This window comes from Pan paniscus, chromosome 12 (assembly GCF_029289425.2).
Source record: "Pan paniscus chromosome 12, NHGRI_mPanPan1-v2.0_pri, whole genome shotgun sequence".
Lineage (NCBI taxonomy): Eukaryota > Metazoa > Chordata > Mammalia > Primates > Hominidae > Pan > Pan paniscus.
The window spans coordinates 54,803,838-54,823,656 of NC_073261.2; the positions used below are offsets into that span (position 1 = coordinate 54,803,838).

General features: G+C 54.8%; 1 protein-coding gene across 15 annotated transcripts in view; it reads right to left on the minus strand.

The window, feature by feature from the left end:
• Positions 1 to 19,819, minus strand: part of DYSF (dysferlin) — a 234,636-nt gene that overhangs the window by 100,253 nt on the left and 114,564 nt on the right. For all 15 annotated transcript variants that reach the window (XM_063594854.1, XM_003808180.8, XM_003808176.8 and 12 more), the window contains 6 exons: positions 18,506 to 18,637; positions 18,250 to 18,416; positions 16,661 to 16,775; positions 16,261 to 16,366; positions 15,854 to 15,996; positions 12,670 to 12,843 (listed from right to left, as the gene is read on the minus strand). In XM_063594854.1, coding sequence (XP_063450924.1) covers positions 12,670 to 12,843; positions 15,854 to 15,996; positions 16,261 to 16,366; positions 16,661 to 16,775; positions 18,250 to 18,416; positions 18,506 to 18,637 — 837 coding nt within the window. The remainder of the gene's footprint in view (positions 1 to 12,669; positions 12,844 to 15,853; positions 15,997 to 16,260; positions 16,367 to 16,660; positions 16,776 to 18,249; positions 18,417 to 18,505; positions 18,638 to 19,819) is intronic.

Sequence of the window (19,819 nt, forward strand, 5' to 3'; positions counted from 1 at the left end):
AAGGAAAGCTGGTTAGGACGCTGGAAATAGGGCTTGGCCAGCCCGCAGGTGCAACAATGGGTGATGCCTGCATCTCAGCACCTCTAGCTGCTGGGGCACTGGTAAGGGGTGGGAGCAGTGGGAGTAGGGAGGATAGGGGGTGGACTCAGCTGCAGGCAGGTGGGATGGACTCTGTGGTCCGTCTACCTCAGTCTGGCCACACACATGTGCCCCACCCGCAGGTAGGGGGCTAGGGTGAGCATAGGGAGGGAGGCGCCTCCGGCTCCAGGGCCCCATCCTTCCTCTCTCCCTCCCAGCGCCTGCAGGGACCTCCCTGCTCACGGATGGCTGCCAGTGCACATCCCCACTCACCTCGCACCTCCTCTAGATGGCCCCCCTCACTGGGCCCCTGTCAGCACCACTCCCAAGGCCTCTGTCTGAGGTTCTGGCAGCACGTTCTGGGTCTCTGTCCAAGGGCAGGGCCTCCTGCCTGCAATCAGAAGCAGCATCTCCCTCCTTGGGATTTCCATGTGGACCTCACTGAGTCCCTGGCCCTGCAAGTGACTGTCCTGCAGGGGGAGGAACCAACGCTCCCACTGAGAATGCCCCTCATACTGCCTGGGTTCCAAAACCTGACCTGGCTCCAGAGGAGGGGCCCAGCCACACCACACCTGGTCCAGGGGCCTGCTGCCCACCCTCACCCCATCTGCCACCCAAGTGCTGACCTTCTCCCTCTACCTCAGGGAGACAGATGGGAATTTTTAGGAAGAAGTATTACTGGGGCACCAGGGGAGACACACCCCCCAGAGCCAGGCTGAGGGAAGCCACTAAGCTCAGTCCCTCTTTGTACCACCCTGATTCACAATCCGGGCAAACTTCCACCCACACGCCTGGCCAACATCCTTATATCCTCTGGTCCACTGGCCCTCCCAGGGGAGCCTGGGCTCTCCATACATCCCCATTAGACCCAGGGAGCAGAGGGAAGGCCACCCCTCCCTCCTGGCCTGCTGTGGCCTCTAAATTGAGTCTCTGGCAGTCAGGACACTACCAAACCCACAGACCCCCAAACCCCTACACCCCCTACCTGCTCACACCAGCTGCAACACTCTGAGGTCTCCTTTCTTGCCCCCAGGCCCTTGCCCCATGTGTCCCCTGACGTTTCTGTGCAGTCTTATCATCAAGGTCACCCTGCAAGGATGTGTTAGGTACCCCTTCTGGGCACTCCCACTTCGCCCTGAATTTCCCCAGCCACTGCACTCACCACTTTACATTGCGAGCACCCATCTGCTTGTCCCACTGAGAGCCCAGCCAGGTGCCCAGCGTGCACCCATCACCCAGCAGAGCACCTCACAGGCAGCAGGTGCTCAACACATCATTGGTGAACAAGTGAGTGAACTCACGAACAATGGGCACCTGCCTCAGGGAAAGACAACTGTGTCGGCCTTGAGGAGGGCAGACGACACAGGCCGGCCCGGTGGGGATCCGCCAACGTCATGCCTTCTTGATTTTGAAGTACATTCTGGTTTTCAGGTGTGGACATCAGCGTGGCTCAAGCTTGGGGAATTTCTCTCAAAGCAAGTAACAAGGCCTCTTGAAAACCCAATCTGGGAACTTTGGGGAAGCATCTCCCTCCCGTCAGTCTCTCCTCTGATGTGCCACCCGTTTATGAAACACCTACTCTGTGCCAGGCATTGCCCATTCAAGTTGTGAAATGGCTACTGCTGCTCACGGGGCCAGTGGCACCTGCGCAGAGAGGCCATCCCTGCCCAACCTGTTGAAAATTGCATTCTAACACACATAGCTTCACAAGCACCCACACAGGGCTACTGTGGAAAATGCAGGGCTCTTCAACCTTGGCAATTGGGCCTGGAATATTCTTTGCTATGAGGCTGTCCTGTGCATTGTAGGATGTTTAGCAGCATCCCTGGCCTCTACCTGTTAGATACCAGTAGCATCTCCACTGAGTTATGATCACTAGAAATGTCTCCAGACATTGCCCAATGTCCCCTGTGGCCAGGTTCGGGGAAACTGTGCCCTGTAGAGAACTAGTAGTGAAAACTGAATGAAATGATACCCCACAGTCCTTGGCAGGTACCTGGTTTAACTCTTTCATCTCTCTAGGCTCTTGTTAAATACTCCTCCTCCCCTCTGGCCTTCTATAAATTTCTTGAATTCATAATCTTTCCTCTGCCACAGGGCCTTTATGCAGGGATGTCGTCCTCTCCATTTGGAATGTCTTCTCAAATGAGCTAACTCAGGCTCTTCCTTAGCTGCATCATCTCTGAGGTATGGGCACCTCCTTGGCTACCCAGCCTTCAGCAGCAGCCCCTACCCAGCCTCTCCTAGCTTCTCCCCTGCATCTACCCTCCATGTATGCAGGCAAGACATGCACACTCCTTTATCCCCTGCACCCAGTCCAACATCGAGCATGTAGTGGGCATCCAATGAAGATTTATCACATGCAGTCAATCACCAGAATTCCCTCGCCCTAAGCCACATGTGCAGCACCCAGGCCTAAGGTCCCAGGGCAAAGGACAGGCAAGGTGTATCAGACAGCACCTCCTACCTTCAGGAAGCTCAGAGTCGGGTCTGATGTTACCATGGAAAAAGGGATTAATGTGGACTCACTTACACCCCAGGATGAAGCCATCTGTGGGGTGGGATGGAATGGGGTAGGCCTTTGGAAGCCCCTTCAGGAAGGCTTCCTGGAGGAGGGGAAGGAGAGTGCTGGAACTGGGAGAGCAGCAGCAGCACACTGGAGCTTAGAGGAAAGGCTTGGCCAGGTGGACAAGGCCAGGACAGGGAGGGCCGCTTTGCCTCTGCTCCCACTCTGAGCCCCGTGCAGAGCCAAGCTGCAGGAGAGGCTGATGCCCTGGTTTCTGCCCACCCACCCTTCACCCCCATTCACACACACACACACTCTTGCCCAGCCCCAGGGCCAGGCCCAGGGCATTGGGTTTCCCACAGTCACATTCCTGCCTTGATAGCTCATGCCACCGCAACTCCCAGGCTGGGGCTGGCAGCCACGCGGTCTGTGGCCACGCACTCCATCTTGGGCTAGCTGTGTAAGGGATCTTGCTGCTTGTCCAGGGAACTGGGTGGCCTCCAACCCGCTGCTGCCCGGCTGGAAGCCATGGCTCCCTGGAGGAGCCTGAGCATAGGAATATGAGGAACTCTCTGCCTCCCAGAGCCACAGGGCTCCCCCAGGGGTCCCCAGAGCCAATGGCCAAACTCACCTGAGTCTGCCAAGGACTAATATCCAAGGACCACAGCCAGGAGGAGATAGTCAGGTTCTGGGGAAACACAGCCTACAAAGGGGACTCCTCAACCCACCTAAATCAGATCAGTACCAAGATCGAGCCCACCAGCATGTCTGAGATTCCTTCTGCACCACGGGGTGTCTGTGCCCTCTGTCTGCAGACCCTCTGTTTGCAATGGTGCCTTGGTCTAAACAGGGCCTAGAGTTCTGGCTCAGGATCTATAAAGTGGAGACAGTAAGGTGACAGAAGGGCCAGAGCAGGGGTGGACACAGCAACAAGTCACAGGCTAAGCAGTGAGGCTTCCTGGGGCTGAGCGGGCAGGGGAAAGCCCCACAGTGGCCAGAAAGGAAACATCTCAGGGGCCACCAGGGAGGCCACAGAGACCTTCCCTGCTCCAGCAGAGTCAAGCAGATGGGTGTGGACCAGCTGGAGGCTGGCTACCCTCCTTCACTTTATGGGGAGGACTCAACTCCTACACAGGATGGGCCTGAAGAGCACCTGTGGCAGGGCTGTTGGAAGGGGGACTACTGTTGGGGGCCATCCCCCATCTCTTATGTAAAAGAGGTCAGGGGGCCCCTGAGAGCAGCAGGTGCTGGAGTGAGCGCATGTGGTTCACGAGAGCAGATTATATTTTCAGGAATTCTGCAAGCCAGTTGTTAAACACAGCCATTAGTAAAAATTAAATCATATACATTTACCACTAAAGAAACTATATTTAAAAACTCAAGGTGGTAAATACTTGAAATCATTCTAATTTCTCTCTTTTTTTTTTTTTTTTTTGAGATGGAGTCTTGCTCTGTCACCCAAGCTGGAGTGCAGTGGCGCAATCACAGCTCACTGCAGCCTTAACCTCCCTGGGTTCAAGCAATCCTCCCACCTCAGCCTCCCAAAGTGCTGAGATTACAGGCATGAGCCACCACGCCTGGCCCATTCTAATTTTTGTACTACCTTTTCCCGTTATCTCTGCTCCTGAGGCTGCTTCCATCTCATGTATCTGCGATGAAAATATTATGTATCAGTGTGCTACTGCCCGTCTCTTCCCAGCTCTGTGTTCAGTGGTGCCACATTGCTAGCTTGAAATTGGTCATGGCAGGAACAGCTACACCATGGAAATCAGCAAATGCTACAAACCAGGGATGGGGATTGTTTTGTTTTGTTTTGTTCTGGAGACCTGGTTGTTAAACATTGACCAGCACAGTTCTAGGGTGACCTTCCAGGTCTTCACCATCTTCACTCTCTTCACTATAGGCTTTGCTGGGACATCCAAATGCCAACACGATGATGCAGTGTACACTACTACAAACCCTGCACAACCCAACCATTATCCATAAAATTTTTCACAATATTCATTGGAGGAAACACAGCTAAACAATTACTACTTGGCTTCTCGGTTACCTCAGTTTGCTTAAGTGTAAAATGGAATGGGAGTGCTGACAGACCCTATCTCCTAGAACTGCTGGAAGGGTTAAATGAGATACTATGTGGACAGGGCAGAAGGCAATGGCTGGCCCATGGTACATGCCCTAGAACAGAGGTTGACAGACCTTGTCTATAAAGGGCCAAGTGCTAACTACTTTTGACTTCGTGGGCCATAGGGTCTCTGCTGCAACTGTTCGGCTGCTGTTGTAACAAAAAAGCAGCCACAGGCACTACATAGGTGAATGAGTACCAGCTGTGTGCCAATAAAGCCTTTTTTTTTTTTTTTTTTTTTTTTGAGATGGAGTCTCCCTCTGTCTCCCAAGCTGGAGTGCAATGGCACGATCACAGTTCACTGCAACCTCTGCCTCCCAGGTTCAAGCAATTCTCCTGCCTCAGCCTCCTGAATAATTTTTGTATTTTTAGCAGAGATGGGGTTTCACCATATTGGCCAGGCTGATCTCAAACTCCTGACCTCAGGTGATCTGCCTGCCTTGGCCTCCCAAAGTGCTGGGATTACAGGTGTGAGCCACCGGCCAATAAAGCCTTATTTACAAAAGCAGGCAGAGGGCCAGATTTGGCCTGTGGGGCAGTTTGCTGACCCCTGCTCCAGAAGAGGAGGTTATTATTTTTGTTGTGTTTTTAGCATTCCCACCTGATAAGCAAGAAAACTGGGGCCCAGAGAGGTTAAGGTCTTCCCTGGGGCTACACAGCAAATTAGCTGGCAGAACCTGGGGTCCTCCTGCCCACTCTCAAGGCTCTTCCCAGGCTCCTACTACCCCATCAGAGCTCAAAGCACCTGAGCAAAGTTCTGGAGCTACAGATGGTTGAATGCCAAGTCAGGGCTGTGGGGAACCCAGGGCCCACTTCATTTCCCTGGCTGCTCCAGCCTCAGCTTGCAGGGAAACCCCACACAGGCCAGGAGCCCAGGCCAAAGGAGGGGAACCCTTTAAAAGACAGAATGGAACACAGGAACACACAGACTCCCTTTCTAATCAGGGCTGATTGCAACCTTAAGTGGAATAGCAGGCGAGAGTGCAACCCCATTTAATTTACAGCTGGAGCCAGGGCTTGGAAGCAGCTGCTAAACTCCTTGCAAAACTACTGGCTGGCCCCTGGGGAGCTGAGGGTGGAATCAGGAAACCTGGAGAATCCACGATGCCACGTGTGGGCTGGCGCGAGCATGTATGTGTGCGTGTTTGTCCCTCTAGGGTTTCCATGTCTCCACATGTGGACGTTGCAGAGAACACTGGAGCAGGTTTCATCCCACGCCAGGGTGCCTTGGTAATTAGGACAACTCTATGGCCCAGTTTGCCTGGAATGGTCCTACTTACGCCTGCTTTTCCAGTGTGATTATTAATAGTGTTCCAGACTGGACAGTAAATTATATGGTCACTCTAGCAATGACAGATGAAGACCCTCATGCATGTACAATGACCCACATGGGTGATACTCAACACATGTGCCCAACTGTAACACACTCCTCTGCAGCCATGAATCTGGGTGCTGGCATTTTGCCTGAGGCACATGGACATGCAATCGAATCCTCCAGACCTTGGGGTTCAAATCTTGAGCGAGACAGATGCAGGGTCCACGCATTTAGAGTTACCCAAATTGTCCCCTACTGAGGGGCAGTAGGAAGAGCAGCGAGGCCTCTGCTTGAGAGGAGATCCAGCCCTCAAGCCGCCCATGCTAGCACAATGCCAGGTATAGAACAGGTGCTCAACATGAATATTCAAGAAACAGAGTTCAGAGATCCACAGAGCTGCCTTTCAACACCCCAGCCCCAGCCCCAGCCGTAGGCCTTGTTTCCTAATGAGGTAAACCCCTCGCACCTCCCAGGGCCTGCCCTTGCTCACAGTGCCAGCTCTGGGAACCAAGCCTGGGTCCCCTGCCCACAGCATGGCTTCCTTCACGTGCAGAGCCGCCCCTCCCTCCCCATCCACATCTGACCTCCTTTTCAGCCAGCTCAAGACCCAAATTACTCCTCTCTGGAACCAGCCTTTCCCTGACCCACATCCCTGCACTTCTGACTCCCAACTGGCCTTGCCTCGCCGGCCCAGGCTTGAGCCGCCTGTCTCTGAGGGTCCTCTCTACTGCAGTCGGGATGCTGGCCTCCACCAACCCTCTGGAGGTTTCCCAGGGTTGGGGCCGGGGGGCCAGCTCCTCTCTAGCTGCCCGACTGCCCCAGGACTGCCAAGCTGCCTGGCTATCAGGTGAGGAGAAGCCTGCCCAGGGCAGAGGCCTCTAGCCAGCAGCATCCAATCCTCCCACCCTGGGACCCCACCACAAAGGGACTCCATGGAGCAGGAGAGACATGATGCCCTCATAGAAGTGGGGGAATGAAAGCGCCAGATGGGGTTTGGCTGCTGGTCAGGGGACACCTGGAGAGAGGGGCAGAAGAGCCACTGCCTGGACCTTGGTTAAGCACTGACTCGTGCTGTGCTGCTGGACATCCCCACTCAGGCCTCTTCCAAGGTGACATTAGGGCTCGGAGTCATTCCAGAACAGCACTGTCCAGAAGACCTTCCTGCAATGATCAAACCGTCAACGGCTGCACTGCCCAATGTGGTAGCTGGCCACTCGGCAGGTGTGGCTACTGAGCACTGGAAATGTGGCTTGTCTGATTGGGGAATCAAATTTTCTTATTCTGATTACTTTAACTGTAAACTTAAGTAGCCACCCACAGCTAGTGGCTACTGTGTGGGAGAGTGCAGCTCTAGAGCCTCAGTCTCCCCAACTATAAAATGGGGCTAATAATAGAATCCAGCCTTCTGGGGTCACTATGAGATGACGCATATAAAGCCTGGTTTTTAGCACGTGGTAAAATGAATATTAATAATTCTTATCCTCTATGGGGTCCTGGATCCCCTGGAGCATTGGATAAAACCATGGCCCTTACACCAGATCATACATGCGTGCGTACACATGCACAACTTTCCATCCAATATCAAGATGCTCCTACAGCTCCCAAGGCAGATCAGGCACGCCTTTAGAAAATGAAAGTTTCTTCCAGCAGCAAAAATCTCCAAGACTCTGAGCACACGTTGCCGACGTTTCTGTCCCTCCCCTCCCTGCCAGGCCCAGGCATCTCAGAGAACCTTTCCCAACACTCAAGCCAAGCACAGAGGCAGGGCTTGGAAAAATCCTCGATCATGGAGGGCAGGCCCAGGGCAAGGGCAACAGGATGGATTCTGTGAGCTCATCCCAGCAGCCGTCACCAGAGTTCCCAGAGAGGCCGGTGGCGTCAGGAGGGGGTGACTGGGTGGGAGGCGGCGGTGGTGGCTGCTGTGGCCACAAGGGGTGTGGGGTGGAGAGGGAGGCTGGATGGAACGCGCTATAATAGCGGCTTTGTGCTCTGCTTCCCAGCTCCCTGGGAACGCCAGGAAGATTATGAAACCCGGTGTCTTTGGAAATGCCAGGATATTAGCTGGAAAAAGAATAATACGAAAATAAAATAATGCTCGGGATGGAGACAGCAGACGATTAGCAGACGGAGCCAGGGCCTCCCGCTCCGTGGAAGGAGCCAGGCTTGGCCCCTGCAGAAGGTTTCAGGGAAAGGCTGCCCGTGCTAATGAGCAGACAGGGCCTGCCTTCCAACAAGACGCCTTCCAGAGGGGAGCTGGCAGGCAAGGCCCAGCTCGCTGGTGGACGTGTGGGTCAGGGAAAAGGTGGCAGGAGGCAAGGGGGCACCACAGTCCTGGTCCAGAACTGTCAGATTACCAGCAAGGCTACCTGGCTTCCACCCACAGTCTTTCCCCAGCCCCTGCAAGGCCTGCCTCCCAACATCCTTCTTCAAGAAGCCTCCCCTCATTAGACACTGCCACTCTGGAATGACTCTTATTCTACCTCCAGCACTTCAAAGACGCAGATTCTAGGGGTTTAGTTGCACTCACATGTGAACATCTCTCTTCTTGATCAGACAGGAGTTCCCCATGATCCAGGCCTCCACCATCAGATCAGGGGATCATTAGAAGTAAAGACCACGTTTCCCCCACCAAGCAGCAGGGAGAACATGTCATCTTGCCATACCTCCCTCTCCAGGACCCTGGCCACACACCTCCCAGCAGGAATGCACATGCTCTGCCTCTCTCAGAAGGGCACCCAAGTAGGGGGCCAGTGGGAGCCCCATCTTGATGAGGCACTTTGTACTTCACATCTGTGCTACTCCGAGATGGCCCCTGGACCAGCGGCATCAGCATCATGTGGAGGCTTGTTAGACACAGAGATTCTCGGGGCCCACCAGACCCTGAATCAGAGTCTGCATTTTAACAATATCCCCAGACGGTGCCTGCTTTTGCTAAGTCTGAGAAGTGCTTCGCTACATGCATCGTCATTCATCCTTAAAATGGCCCTGGGATTCAGTTACTTGCACGAGTGAGGTAACAGAGTTGCTAATGGCATGAGTGACCCGTCCACAGCTAGTAAGCAGGGAAAGCAGAATTCAAGCCACAGAGGCCTCACCCATCCCACCAGTGAATCACCAGGCATCAGGGACCCGTGGGCAAAGACCAGCTCTCAGGACAGAAGCCGGGTCCTAGCATCCAGAAAATCCAACCACCTTTCCCAGGAGGCAGGGAGGACCTTAGCCCCAGTGCTGTGCTGGGGCATCAGGACATCCCGGGACAAAGACAGCAGCTCGGCAGCGGCAGCCCAAACCATTCCGGGTCCCAGCAGGAAGACGGAAACGTGACTGTGGAGAGGGAGTGTGAGTGTGAAAGTGTGTGTGGGGGGGGGGTGTGCATATGATTATGTGTGAGTGTGTGTAAGAGAGTGTATGTCAGAATGTGTGTGTGTCTATGTGTTGGTGTGTATGAGTGTGTAGAGTGTGTTGGTGTGTGTGAGGGTATGTGTGTGATTGTGTACGTGTTAGTGTGAGAGAGTGGGTGTGTGTGTGTTGGTATATATGGGAGTGTGTAGAGTGTGTTGGTGTGTGTGAGGGTATGTGTGAGAGTGTGATTGTGTAGGTGTTAGTGTATATGGGTGTTAGTGTGTGGGGGTGTTGTATGAGTGTGTATGTGTGCATTAGTGTGCTTATTGGTGTGTATGAATGTGTGGAGAGAGAGTGTGTTGGTGTGTGTGTTCATGTAACAGAGTGTGTTGTGTATGAGTGGAAAGAGTGTGTGTGTTGGTGTGTATGAGTGTGTGTTGGTGTGTGTGCTGGTGTGTAAGACAGTGTGTGGGTGTGTGTCACTCAGGTATAGAGTCTTCCAGACAGTCAAGTGGGCCTGTGGCCCTGTCCAAATGCCAGACACACCTAAACCTTCCAAAACTCTCTGGTCCTCCAGCTGCAGGTCTGTGGGATCCGCCCTGAAGCCACCGCCTCCCTTTCTGGTTCTCTCTGCCAGCCAAGCTGTCCCAGGACTCGGGGCTTTGCCACTTTGGTCTCTTCCATGTATCATAGGCAAGTCACAGGTGAATTACAATCCATCACCCGCCCATGGCTGCTGACTTCAGGCCTAGTTTCAGTGATCCCTCAGGACAGTCTCTTCCACAAGAAGAATACGCAGATCGGTCTCTCTGCTTCTGGGAAGTGCCCCCCTCATTCTCCCAGGCGCTGAGCCATGAAAGCTTGGCCTGGGTCCCCCAGCCTTGTCACTTTCTTCCTCCAGGCCCTAGCCAGCCCCAGGGCCCATCCACGCTTTGTCCACGTGTCTCCAGTCACCTCTTCCCCACTCCCGGCCCCCTCGGCTCCCCGCTCCAGCCTTCCTGCCCTGGGCCGCCTGGCAGGCAGCCGTCAGCTCTGTCTCCCTCACACAGCACTTCACCGTGTGTGTCAGCCTTGCCAGGGCCAACCGTGAACTCATCACAGCCCGCCCCACCCCGCCCTGCGGCCTGGCAACCACAGGGTCCCCACTGTCCACCTCTGACCCTTCCCTCCCCAAACCCTTCAGTCCCACCTCCCTCCACCTCAGCCCCACGGCCTCACGCCAGGTGGTCACCTCTCCTGGATCTCTAAGCAAGACTCCTGGGGTTTCCTGATGGGAGGCTCTGCCTCCCAAGCATCCTCCATGGCTGCTTGACTGATGGTCCTAAAGCCTAGCTCTGACCAGAGCACTCTTCTTGTCAACAACTCATACTGGCTCCCTACTGCTCTGGTCACCGTCTGGACCATCTGGAGCTCTTTGCCCAACATTGCTTTGGTTTTTGTTTTTTGTTTTTGTTTTCAGAAGCTCCTCTCCCCAATCTGGTGGCGCTGTCAATCACAGAGAAGGGGCATGGCCCATGCCGGCCAATCAGAACGCTCCATCCCTCACCCAGGTGCAGGGGCTGGCTGGGCACCACCAGGCTGAGCCGGTCAGTCATGCCGAAGACTTCACTGACATTACTGAGAAAGCAGCACTCAGGGGTCTCCAGCTGCATGGAAAACAGAGTGTGGCGCTGTGGGCTGGGCTACTTTATCTAGCAGGACTTTGCTGGCTGGAGGGATGATGTTGGCCTTTCGTCACCAGCAGCATCTTTGCTACCACACAGAGAGAGCCCGTGTGAGACAAGGCCAAGACAGGGGTGCGAGTCCTGGGGACACTGTGTGAACCTGTTTCCTGCCAGGCCTAATGCCTGCTTCACCTCTCAGGTTCTTCCCAGCTCTGTAAGCCCACAAACCACTTTTCTTCTCAGCCCCTTCGAGTGGAGCTCTGGCTGATGAAAACAGATCCTGATTACACAGGGTGCTTTCCTGGCCTTCTCAGACCTGGCCCTGACTCTGAGGCCTGCCAAGGTCTTTATACCCCACCCCTCAGCTAGAGCCGCAGGATCATCACCAGCCCCTGCCCAGTGCCCAGGCCAGGCCCTTTCTGACTCAAAGCAGAGGGGGCCACAGAACACCAGCCCCACCCCAGAAGGCTCCCCAGCTGCTCTGACCTGGGCAGCAATTCCATCCTATCCTGCCCCACCCTGGCCAGAAGACCAGTCCATAGCCCAGAGAGCCGAGAGCTCTGCTATCTCCCCTCAGCCTCCCCTTGACCTGGCCCCAGGACAAGGGAGGGGCTCTCTCCGAAGCCTATGGCAGGCTCCTCTGACGTCCTCAGGCCCCCAGAGAGCTTCCTCTCCTATACTGCCACTGTTGGGCCTTGCCCACCATCGAGGCCTGAGACTGACAGAGCCTCCCCAGCCCACCCACTCCCTCTCAGGGCCACTGCTGGCTTTACCTCCCTGCCAGTGGCCAGCCCGACAGATCCTGAGCCACCCCACAGCACTCCTCCAGCCTTCAGAGCCAGGCTGTCCTACAGATAGGTGCCCAGCCTGACCCCAACCACACAGCTGGCTTCACATGGACACCCTCACGTCCCATGGGGCTTGCTCCCTAGGGCCCCAGCCCAAACCCCTAGGGAGGTGCCAGTCCTGGCTGGATTTCAGAGGGAGCAGCTCCTTCCCCAGAGCAGCAGAGTGGGGACTGGCTGTGTGCCAGTACCGAGTGCTCGCTCAGACTGTCCCCGAGACACCTGCTCCTCTCTTTTGGGGAGCCCGTCACCCCAGCCCTGGAGAACCTTGAGCCTACCCCAGTTCCACTGGCTACAGAAAGCGCACCCTGAGCAGGAAAGTCATCCTGGGGCTCAGCTTCTAAGGCACACCTCTTCCCCAAAATTGCTGGGGATGCCCATGAGATGGTCTCTGCCTCAAGAGGATGCACATGCAACCAAGGACACTCTGGGGCCACAAGACCTCTCTCACTCCTCCCATGGGCCTCCTCGCCCATCTTCACACCAGCCAGCCAGGCACAGGCCAGCCACACGACCAAGGCCATCTTCCCCTCTGCTTTCATCTTGACACCTCAAAGTAGTAGCAGCAAGTGTTTCAGTGCCAAGGAAGGAGCTTTTTCATTTTAGAAGAACACCCAGACTGGGGCTGCTTTCCCCACATGCCACCCCACAGGTACTGACGCCAGGATGACCAGCCAGCGTTCCATCCAAAAGTCCTAACCTGGAGTCCCTGTGCCTCTCCCACATCAGCCTGAACAGCCCTGGGAAACCAAGATATACCCTACCCAAGCCAGGACAAGTGCAGCCCCACATACCAGGGCCCCCTCAAGGGCAAACACAGCTGCAGGCCCCGTCTTCTCCAGTGGCTCCATGCGACGGCGCCAGCGGCGGCGGCGGAAGGCATCTGTCTTGCGGTACTCGAGGTGGAACTTCCAGCCAAAAAGAGAGGCGTACTCCCAGCCCTCGCCCTCTGCCTCCGCCTGCCTGTGCTGCACAAGAGAAGGGGCAGACTCAGAGGCCGGTGGGAAGGCTGGGGGGAGTTCTGTGCTCGGCTCCACCTTTGCCTTCCTGTCTTCCATGACAACTCCCCACCAGCTCCCACACTAGTGCCCTCCAGGTGGGAAAACCTGGGAGGGCCACCTAGAGGAGAGGGGCTTTCTGCAGCCACAGGAACCCCAGGTCAGAAAATCAGGAGGGGAGGCCAGGCATGGTGGCTCATGTCTGTAATCCCAGCTACCAGGGAGGCTGAAGCAGGAGAATTGCTTGAACCTGGGAGGTGGAGGTTGCAGTGAGCCGAGATTGTGCCACTGCACTCAAGCCTGGGTGACAGAATGAGACTCCATCTCAAAAGGAAAAGAAAAAAAGAAAAAGAAAAAGAAAAATCAGGAGGGGAGAGGAGGCTCCATGGGCTGCGGGAAGAACCAAACAGCCAGAAAGGAAGGTAGGCTGACGCAGTGACGAAAACACTGGGCTTTTAACTTGCTTATTTGAATTCTGGGTGGATTTCATGAATCCAAAGTTTTCTTGTCATTTCCTTTTTCATCTTCACATCCTGTAGTGGGTCTGCAGCTCAGAGGTAAAAGGAAGATCCTATTTCCCAACCACAGCCAATTTCACCCCTGGGAGCTAGACCCAACTCAGCTATGGAGGCACCCCTGTACCTCGTTCATGGGGTCCCTTTCCTGGGCCTGAAGGGAGTCCTGGGAGCCCCCTTGCCATTCAGCTCCTGGGAGAGGGTGACCTGGCACTGTTGTCAGACACCACCTCAGGTCTGGGCCAGGAGCACAGTGACAAGGGCCAGTCCTGGAGGCCAGCTGTGCCACTCTCCAGGAAGGATGCTGGCTGTGGGGTGGTGGGCAAGGCACATGAGCCTGGGCAGGCTTTGCCTCTGTCTGCTGGGTGCCCCTTCAGGGAGAAAGTTGAATCTGTCTGGTTCATAGCACCAGGAACAGCTGGTTGTCCAAAAGCCTTGCCCCTCCCTGGACCCAGCAAGAGTCCTCTCTAGGTTCTCTGCCCCCAAGGAGAAAGGAAGGAACCTAGGTCATGCCACAGGCTACTCCTGGACTAAGGGAGGTCTGGTTCTTGAGCCAAAATTCAAATATGTGTTTAGGAAGGAAGATCATAGACCAAGAAGGTCCAGGACAGGCGGGCACAGAGGCTGTGCAGCGCACAGGCCCCTGTGTGACCCCGGAGCAAGTGCATGTGCTTGTGTGTGCTCATCCATGTGCACGATGGGCCTGACAGTATCCCGTGGCATCTGTGCTCAACTGTGGGCATGTGTGCTTGCATTGCATGAATGCCAACGGGGCCCACCCCAGCCCCCTCACCAGCCAATGTACACGTGTGGCGCACCCATCCCCAGCTGCCATCAGCATCGACAGCTCCCAGCTCCCAGAAGCCACCTGCTCCAGGGAACCCCCATGCTAAAGGAAACCCCCTCACTGAAGAGATAGGTATGTGCCCCAGCTCACCCCAGCAACCCCAAGCCTAGACAGATGGCTGAGAGGATACAAAGCCCAGCCCTGCCTCCAGGTGAGGATTCTGTGGTGTTCCGAGTTGTGCACTTCCCCAGGCCACAGCTCAGGCCACAGCTGACCTGCCTGAAGCTGCATCCTTGCTCCTCACACTCCCGAGGGCACTGCCCCAATAATGTGCAGCCAAATCCACGTCTTAGCTTCTGCCTCCAGGAAACCCAGCCTAAGACACAGTCTGTGAGTGTCTTTCCATCTTCCAGGTTGGTGTGTGAACTTTGCATGTGACCTCCTGTAATCATGGGCATCTGAGTGTGTCTGTCTATAAGCATCTGTGGGTGTGCTGGGTGTGATCTGTGCTGGGTGTGATCTGTGGGTGTGCTGGGTGTGATTTCTGTGTGCTGGGTGTGATCTGTGGGTGTGCTAGGTGCGATCTGTGCTGGTTGTGATCTGTGCATGTGCTGGGTGTGATCTGTGCTGGGTGTGATCTGTGCGTGCTGGGTGTGATCTGTGTGTGTGCTGGGTGTGATCTGTGCTGGGTGTGCTGGATGTAATCTGTGCTGGGTGTGCTGGGTGTGATCCATGCTGGGTGTGATCTGTGGGTGTGCTGGGTGTGATCTGTGCTGGGTATGATCTGTGGGTGTGCTGGGTGTGATCTGTGGGTGTGCTAGGTGTAATGTGTGTGTGCTGAGTGTGATCTGTGCTGGGTGTGCTGGATGTGATCCATGCTTGGTGTGATCTGTGGGTGTGCTGGGTGTGATCTGTGTGTGATCTGTGCATGTGCTGGGTGTGATCTGTGTGTGTGCTGGGTGTGAGCTGTGTGTGCTGGGTGTGATCTGTGTGTGCTGGGTGTGATGTGTGTGTGGTGGGTGTGATCTGTGTGTGTGCTGGGTGTGATCTGTGTGTGCTGACTGTGATCTGTGTGTGGTGGGTGTGATCTGTGTGTGCTGACTGTGATCTGTGTGTGGTGGGTGTGATCTGTGTGTGCTGACTGTGATCTGTGCATGTGCTGGGTGTGATCTGTGGGTGTGCTGGGTGTGAGCTGTGCATGTGCTGGGTGTGCTAGGTGTAATCCGTGTGTGCTAGGTGTGAACTGTGGGTGTGCTGCATGTGAACTGTGGGTGTGTTGGGTGTGATCTGTGTGTGCTGAGTGTGAACTGTGGGTGTGTTGGGTGTGATCTGTGTGTGTGTGCTGGGTGTGATCTTTGGGTGTGCTGGGTGTGATCTGTGCATGCGCTGGGTGTGATCTGTGGGTGTGATCTGTGTGCTGGGTGTGATCTGTGTGTGTGCTGAGTGTGATCTGTGGGTGTTCCCAGTGTGATCTGTGTGCTGGGTGTGATCTGTGTGTATGCTGGGTGTGATCTTTGGGTATGCTGGGTGTGATCTGTGAGCACCTCCAGTGAGTCCCAGGTGTCTGTGCATGCTGTGTGCACACATGCATGTGTCTGTGGGCATGCAGGTCTGCATCTGTGCCTACTGGCCACCTGTGACCAGAGGCCTCACTCCCACCCACCACCTGCTGGCTCACCCTTTTCAGTGCTTCCATTTGGCTGAGATCCCTCCTGCGCAGGCGCACCCAGCGCCGCCGTCGGTGTGTGTAGTACATCTTCTCAGCAGGGACCCAGTGCTTCGGCTTCCGCTCCGGGGGGATGGTGATGCTATACTCCCAGCCTGGGGGAGGGGGAACCGGTCACTCATTGCTTGGCAGTTCCCCCCATCTCTCCTGGGACCATCTCTGAATTTGGGGCATGGTCACAGACTCTTGAGCGGCCACTGACTCTCGGTCCTAATTTGCAGCTTGGAGTGGGGGGTGCCTTCAAGAAGCGTCCCTGGGTGAAATAGCCCAGTGAAGGGCCCTGGCATTCAGTCGTCCCCACCAGCATGGCTTGAGAGCTTGCCGGGGATGGGGCTCGCCAGGTTCCACATGCTGCCCACCTTGCTCATCGACAGCCCGGTTGAGGTCTGTGGACCATTCCTCATCTTCCCACTTCCAGCCCAGTGGGCACTCAATGTCATCCTTGGGAAGCACCTTCTCCCCGTTCTAAGGACAAAACCGAACAGGCAAGCAATGAGAGGAGACAGACAGATGTGAGCAGGGAGGCAGAAAAGATGCAACTTGACAACATACGTCCTCCAAGTCCCAGACAGAAGGGCAGAGCCCCAGAGTCAGTGTCCTGCCACCACTGCACCCCACACTTTCCCTTTGGAAATCAAAGCATGAAGGCTCTGGAGGTAAGAGGGGGCAAAGAGAAACATGCCCCACCTGTCCCTGAGCACCAGGTGCCTCCAGAGACCAAATGTCTAGACCCCACCTGCCCCTGAGTGCCTGCTTTACCACATCGGTGTAGTTGTCACTCATGTAGATCCACTGGCCTCCGGGAAGCCGGGTCTGGTTCTCAAACACCTCTTCCACGAAGCTCAGGTGACCGGCATCCATGTCATGGAGCAGACTGTGGAGGAGGGCTGGTCAGAGTCTCTGCTGGAGAGGCCCCCATCCATCTACCACCTCCTGGAGAGCACCCCTGCCTATGTCAGCCTCACCCCAACCAACAATGAGAGACATGGGGGGTGGGGAGGGAAGGGTGCCAGAGACCAAGGCAGACAGTGAAAAGGAGACCTAGGGACACTCCGAGATAATCGGGGACAAAAGAGCACATCACCCAAGATAAAGAGAAAAGGAGGCCAACTGAAGACAGCAAAAGGAGGATGGGCAGTCGAGGCTTGATGGATAGTTGTAAAAATATAAAGTTTTATCAAGTTGTACTCATAAGATTTGAGTGCTTGACTGTATAATATGTTATACTTCAATTTTTTTAAGTAAAAAAAAATTAAACACCACAGAGTTGAATGCCAACCAAACAGGAAAAGGAGAGGAGAGAGAGGCAAAGGCGGCAATAGACATGGAGAAGGACCACGTGGATCTGAGAGGGACTGACAGAGAAAGGACCACTCAGGGGATGTGTGAGCAGCCCAGACATGAGAAGGGTTCATGTGCAGAGGAGGTGATGGGCTTGTCCTGGGTGTCTTTGAGGATGGGGCCACACCCAATGGGCACCACACAGAACGAAGGCTTAAGAATAAAGGCCTGGGCCAGGCGCGGTGGCTCAAGCCTGTAATCCCAGCACTTTGGGAGGCCGAGGCGGGTGGATCACCAGGTCAGGAGATCGAGACCATCCTGGCTAACATGGTGAAACCTCGTCTCTACTAAAAATACAAAAAAAAATTAGCTGGGTGTAGTGGCAGGCAGCTGTAGTCCCAGCTACTTAGGAGGCTGAGGCCGGAGAATGGCGTGAACCCGGGAGATGGAGGTTGCAGTGAGCCGAGATCGCGCCACTGCACTCCAGCCTGGGCGACCGAGTGAGACTCCGTCTCAAAAAAAAAAAAGAGAGAGAATAAAGGCCTGGCCGGGCGTGGCGACTCAAGCCTGTAATCCCAGCACTTTGGGAGTTCAAGGAGGGAGAATCACTTGAGCCCAGCAGTTCAAGACCAGCCTGGGCAACATAGCGAGACCCTGTCTCTACAAAAAATTTAAAAATTAGCCAGGCATGATGGCGCATGCCTGTGGTCCCAGCTACTCAGAAGGCAGGAGCAGGAGGATCACCTGAGGCCAGGAGGTTGAGGCTGCAATGAGCTGCGATCATGCAACTGCACTCCACCCTCCAAACAGAGTGAGACTCTGTCTCAAAAAAAAAAAATTTTTTTTTTAATGAAAAGAATAAAGGACCGTCTGACCATCCAAGCCCTTCTGGAAAGGACTGCTGCCTGGAGAGCCTCAGTCCTGGGAGAGTTCAGTGGAAGTTCCTATGACCAGCGCAGGAGCAAGCAGAGGGATCAACAGACCCCAGCCTGCCTCCAAAAGGAGGGTGCAGTCCATGGTGGGCAGCCTGGCCTGGCTCTCCCCAGCCCTCCCTGCCCACGACTCACGTCTTCTCCGGACACACGAACCAATCTCCAGCCCAGGTCCAGCCGGCCGAGGGGCGGAAGCTATCCTTGGGTAGCTTGATCTTGCCCGTGACATCAGAAAACTTGGGGTAGGTGAGGCCCGTTGTGCCCCAGTTCCCAACCAGGGCCAACTTGGTCTCGTTCTCATACTGGAGGGCCAGGAAGAATGAGACGTGAGCAGGGGGCCAAGGCAGCTCCAGGGAGTGGGAGGCAGAGGTGGGGGCTGGCAGGTACTCACAGTTTCAGCAAAGACAGACAGCTTCCCCTCAGCAAACTGGTTGAACTCCTTCTCATCCACAGAGAGCCCAAACCACAGCTTGACCCGTATCTGCACTGGCATCCGGGCCCCAGGCACCTTCTCCATCGGATACTGGGTACCAGAGAAGGACAGAAACCCACAGTCCCCTTCAGGATCCGGATGTCCCAATGAGAGGCTGGGGAGGAGGAGTCCTCCAGGCCTGGGTAGACCAGGCTGACACCCTCACTGGGAGTGTCCCCTGTGGGAGCGCTTACCAGAATTGCATGGAAGGGGAGTGTACAATTAAGAAACGTCCACCCCACCCCCTACCCCTCACCAAGATTCCTCCCCATCAAAGGCAAAGGCTACATCATTCCCTCCTAGGAGCGCTCTGCAGAGAAGAACCATGTCTAGCCCAGGACCTCTCCTCTCCCCTTCTCCCACCACATCCTCGCTTCCATTTTCTTCTGGAACAGTGCTTGCCAATGGAACTTTCTGCTATGATGAAAATGGTTTATATCTTCACCATCCAATATGGTAGTCAACTAGGCCCATGTAGCTACCGAGCACTTGAAATGTGGCCAGTATGACTGGGGAGATAAAGTTTTCGTTTCATTTACTTTTAATTAATGTAAATTTAAATAGCCATCTGTGGCTACCATATTGGACAGCGCAGTTCTAAAACTTGTCTCTAAAGGAGATACAATGATACAGATCTGGAAAGAGAAGAAATTAAAGCCTCCCCCTCCATGTTTAGTATTTTATTTCTTTGGTTAGTGTATCATCTAATATCCCTACCCTTTCAAGTGATTATCAGCATGTCAACCACTATTCACTGGTCTTCAACTGCTTTTTATCCTGAAACTTTCAGAAGCTCTGCCAAATGGAATAACCACAACAACCCAACATGAAACAAAAATTATTCTCCACAATTACTTCACCATTTGATTGAAACCAAAGGTCAGACATGGCCTGAGGAGCAGAAGCTCCTGCTCTTAAAATTCACATTGTCCCCTAGAGGAGAAAACACATGAAGTACCCAGGCCTAGTGTCATGAGCTCAGAGCAGTATAGCCAAGTGAGAAAACGGGTGGGTTCAGAAGATGAAAGGGCAGCTGAGGTAAGGGGTCCCACGCTGGTCAGGGAGGCCTGGATCCCTGGAGGGAGAGCCCAGGGCAGGTAGGAGGCTCAGGAAGGGGCAGAGGACATGCCAAGGCTAGGGCCACCTCACGCTTCCCTCCTGCGGACACAGCCCCCCTTCTTTTGGTTCATCTTCAATGAAGCCTGTAGGAGCCCCTGAGTCCACGTGTCATGC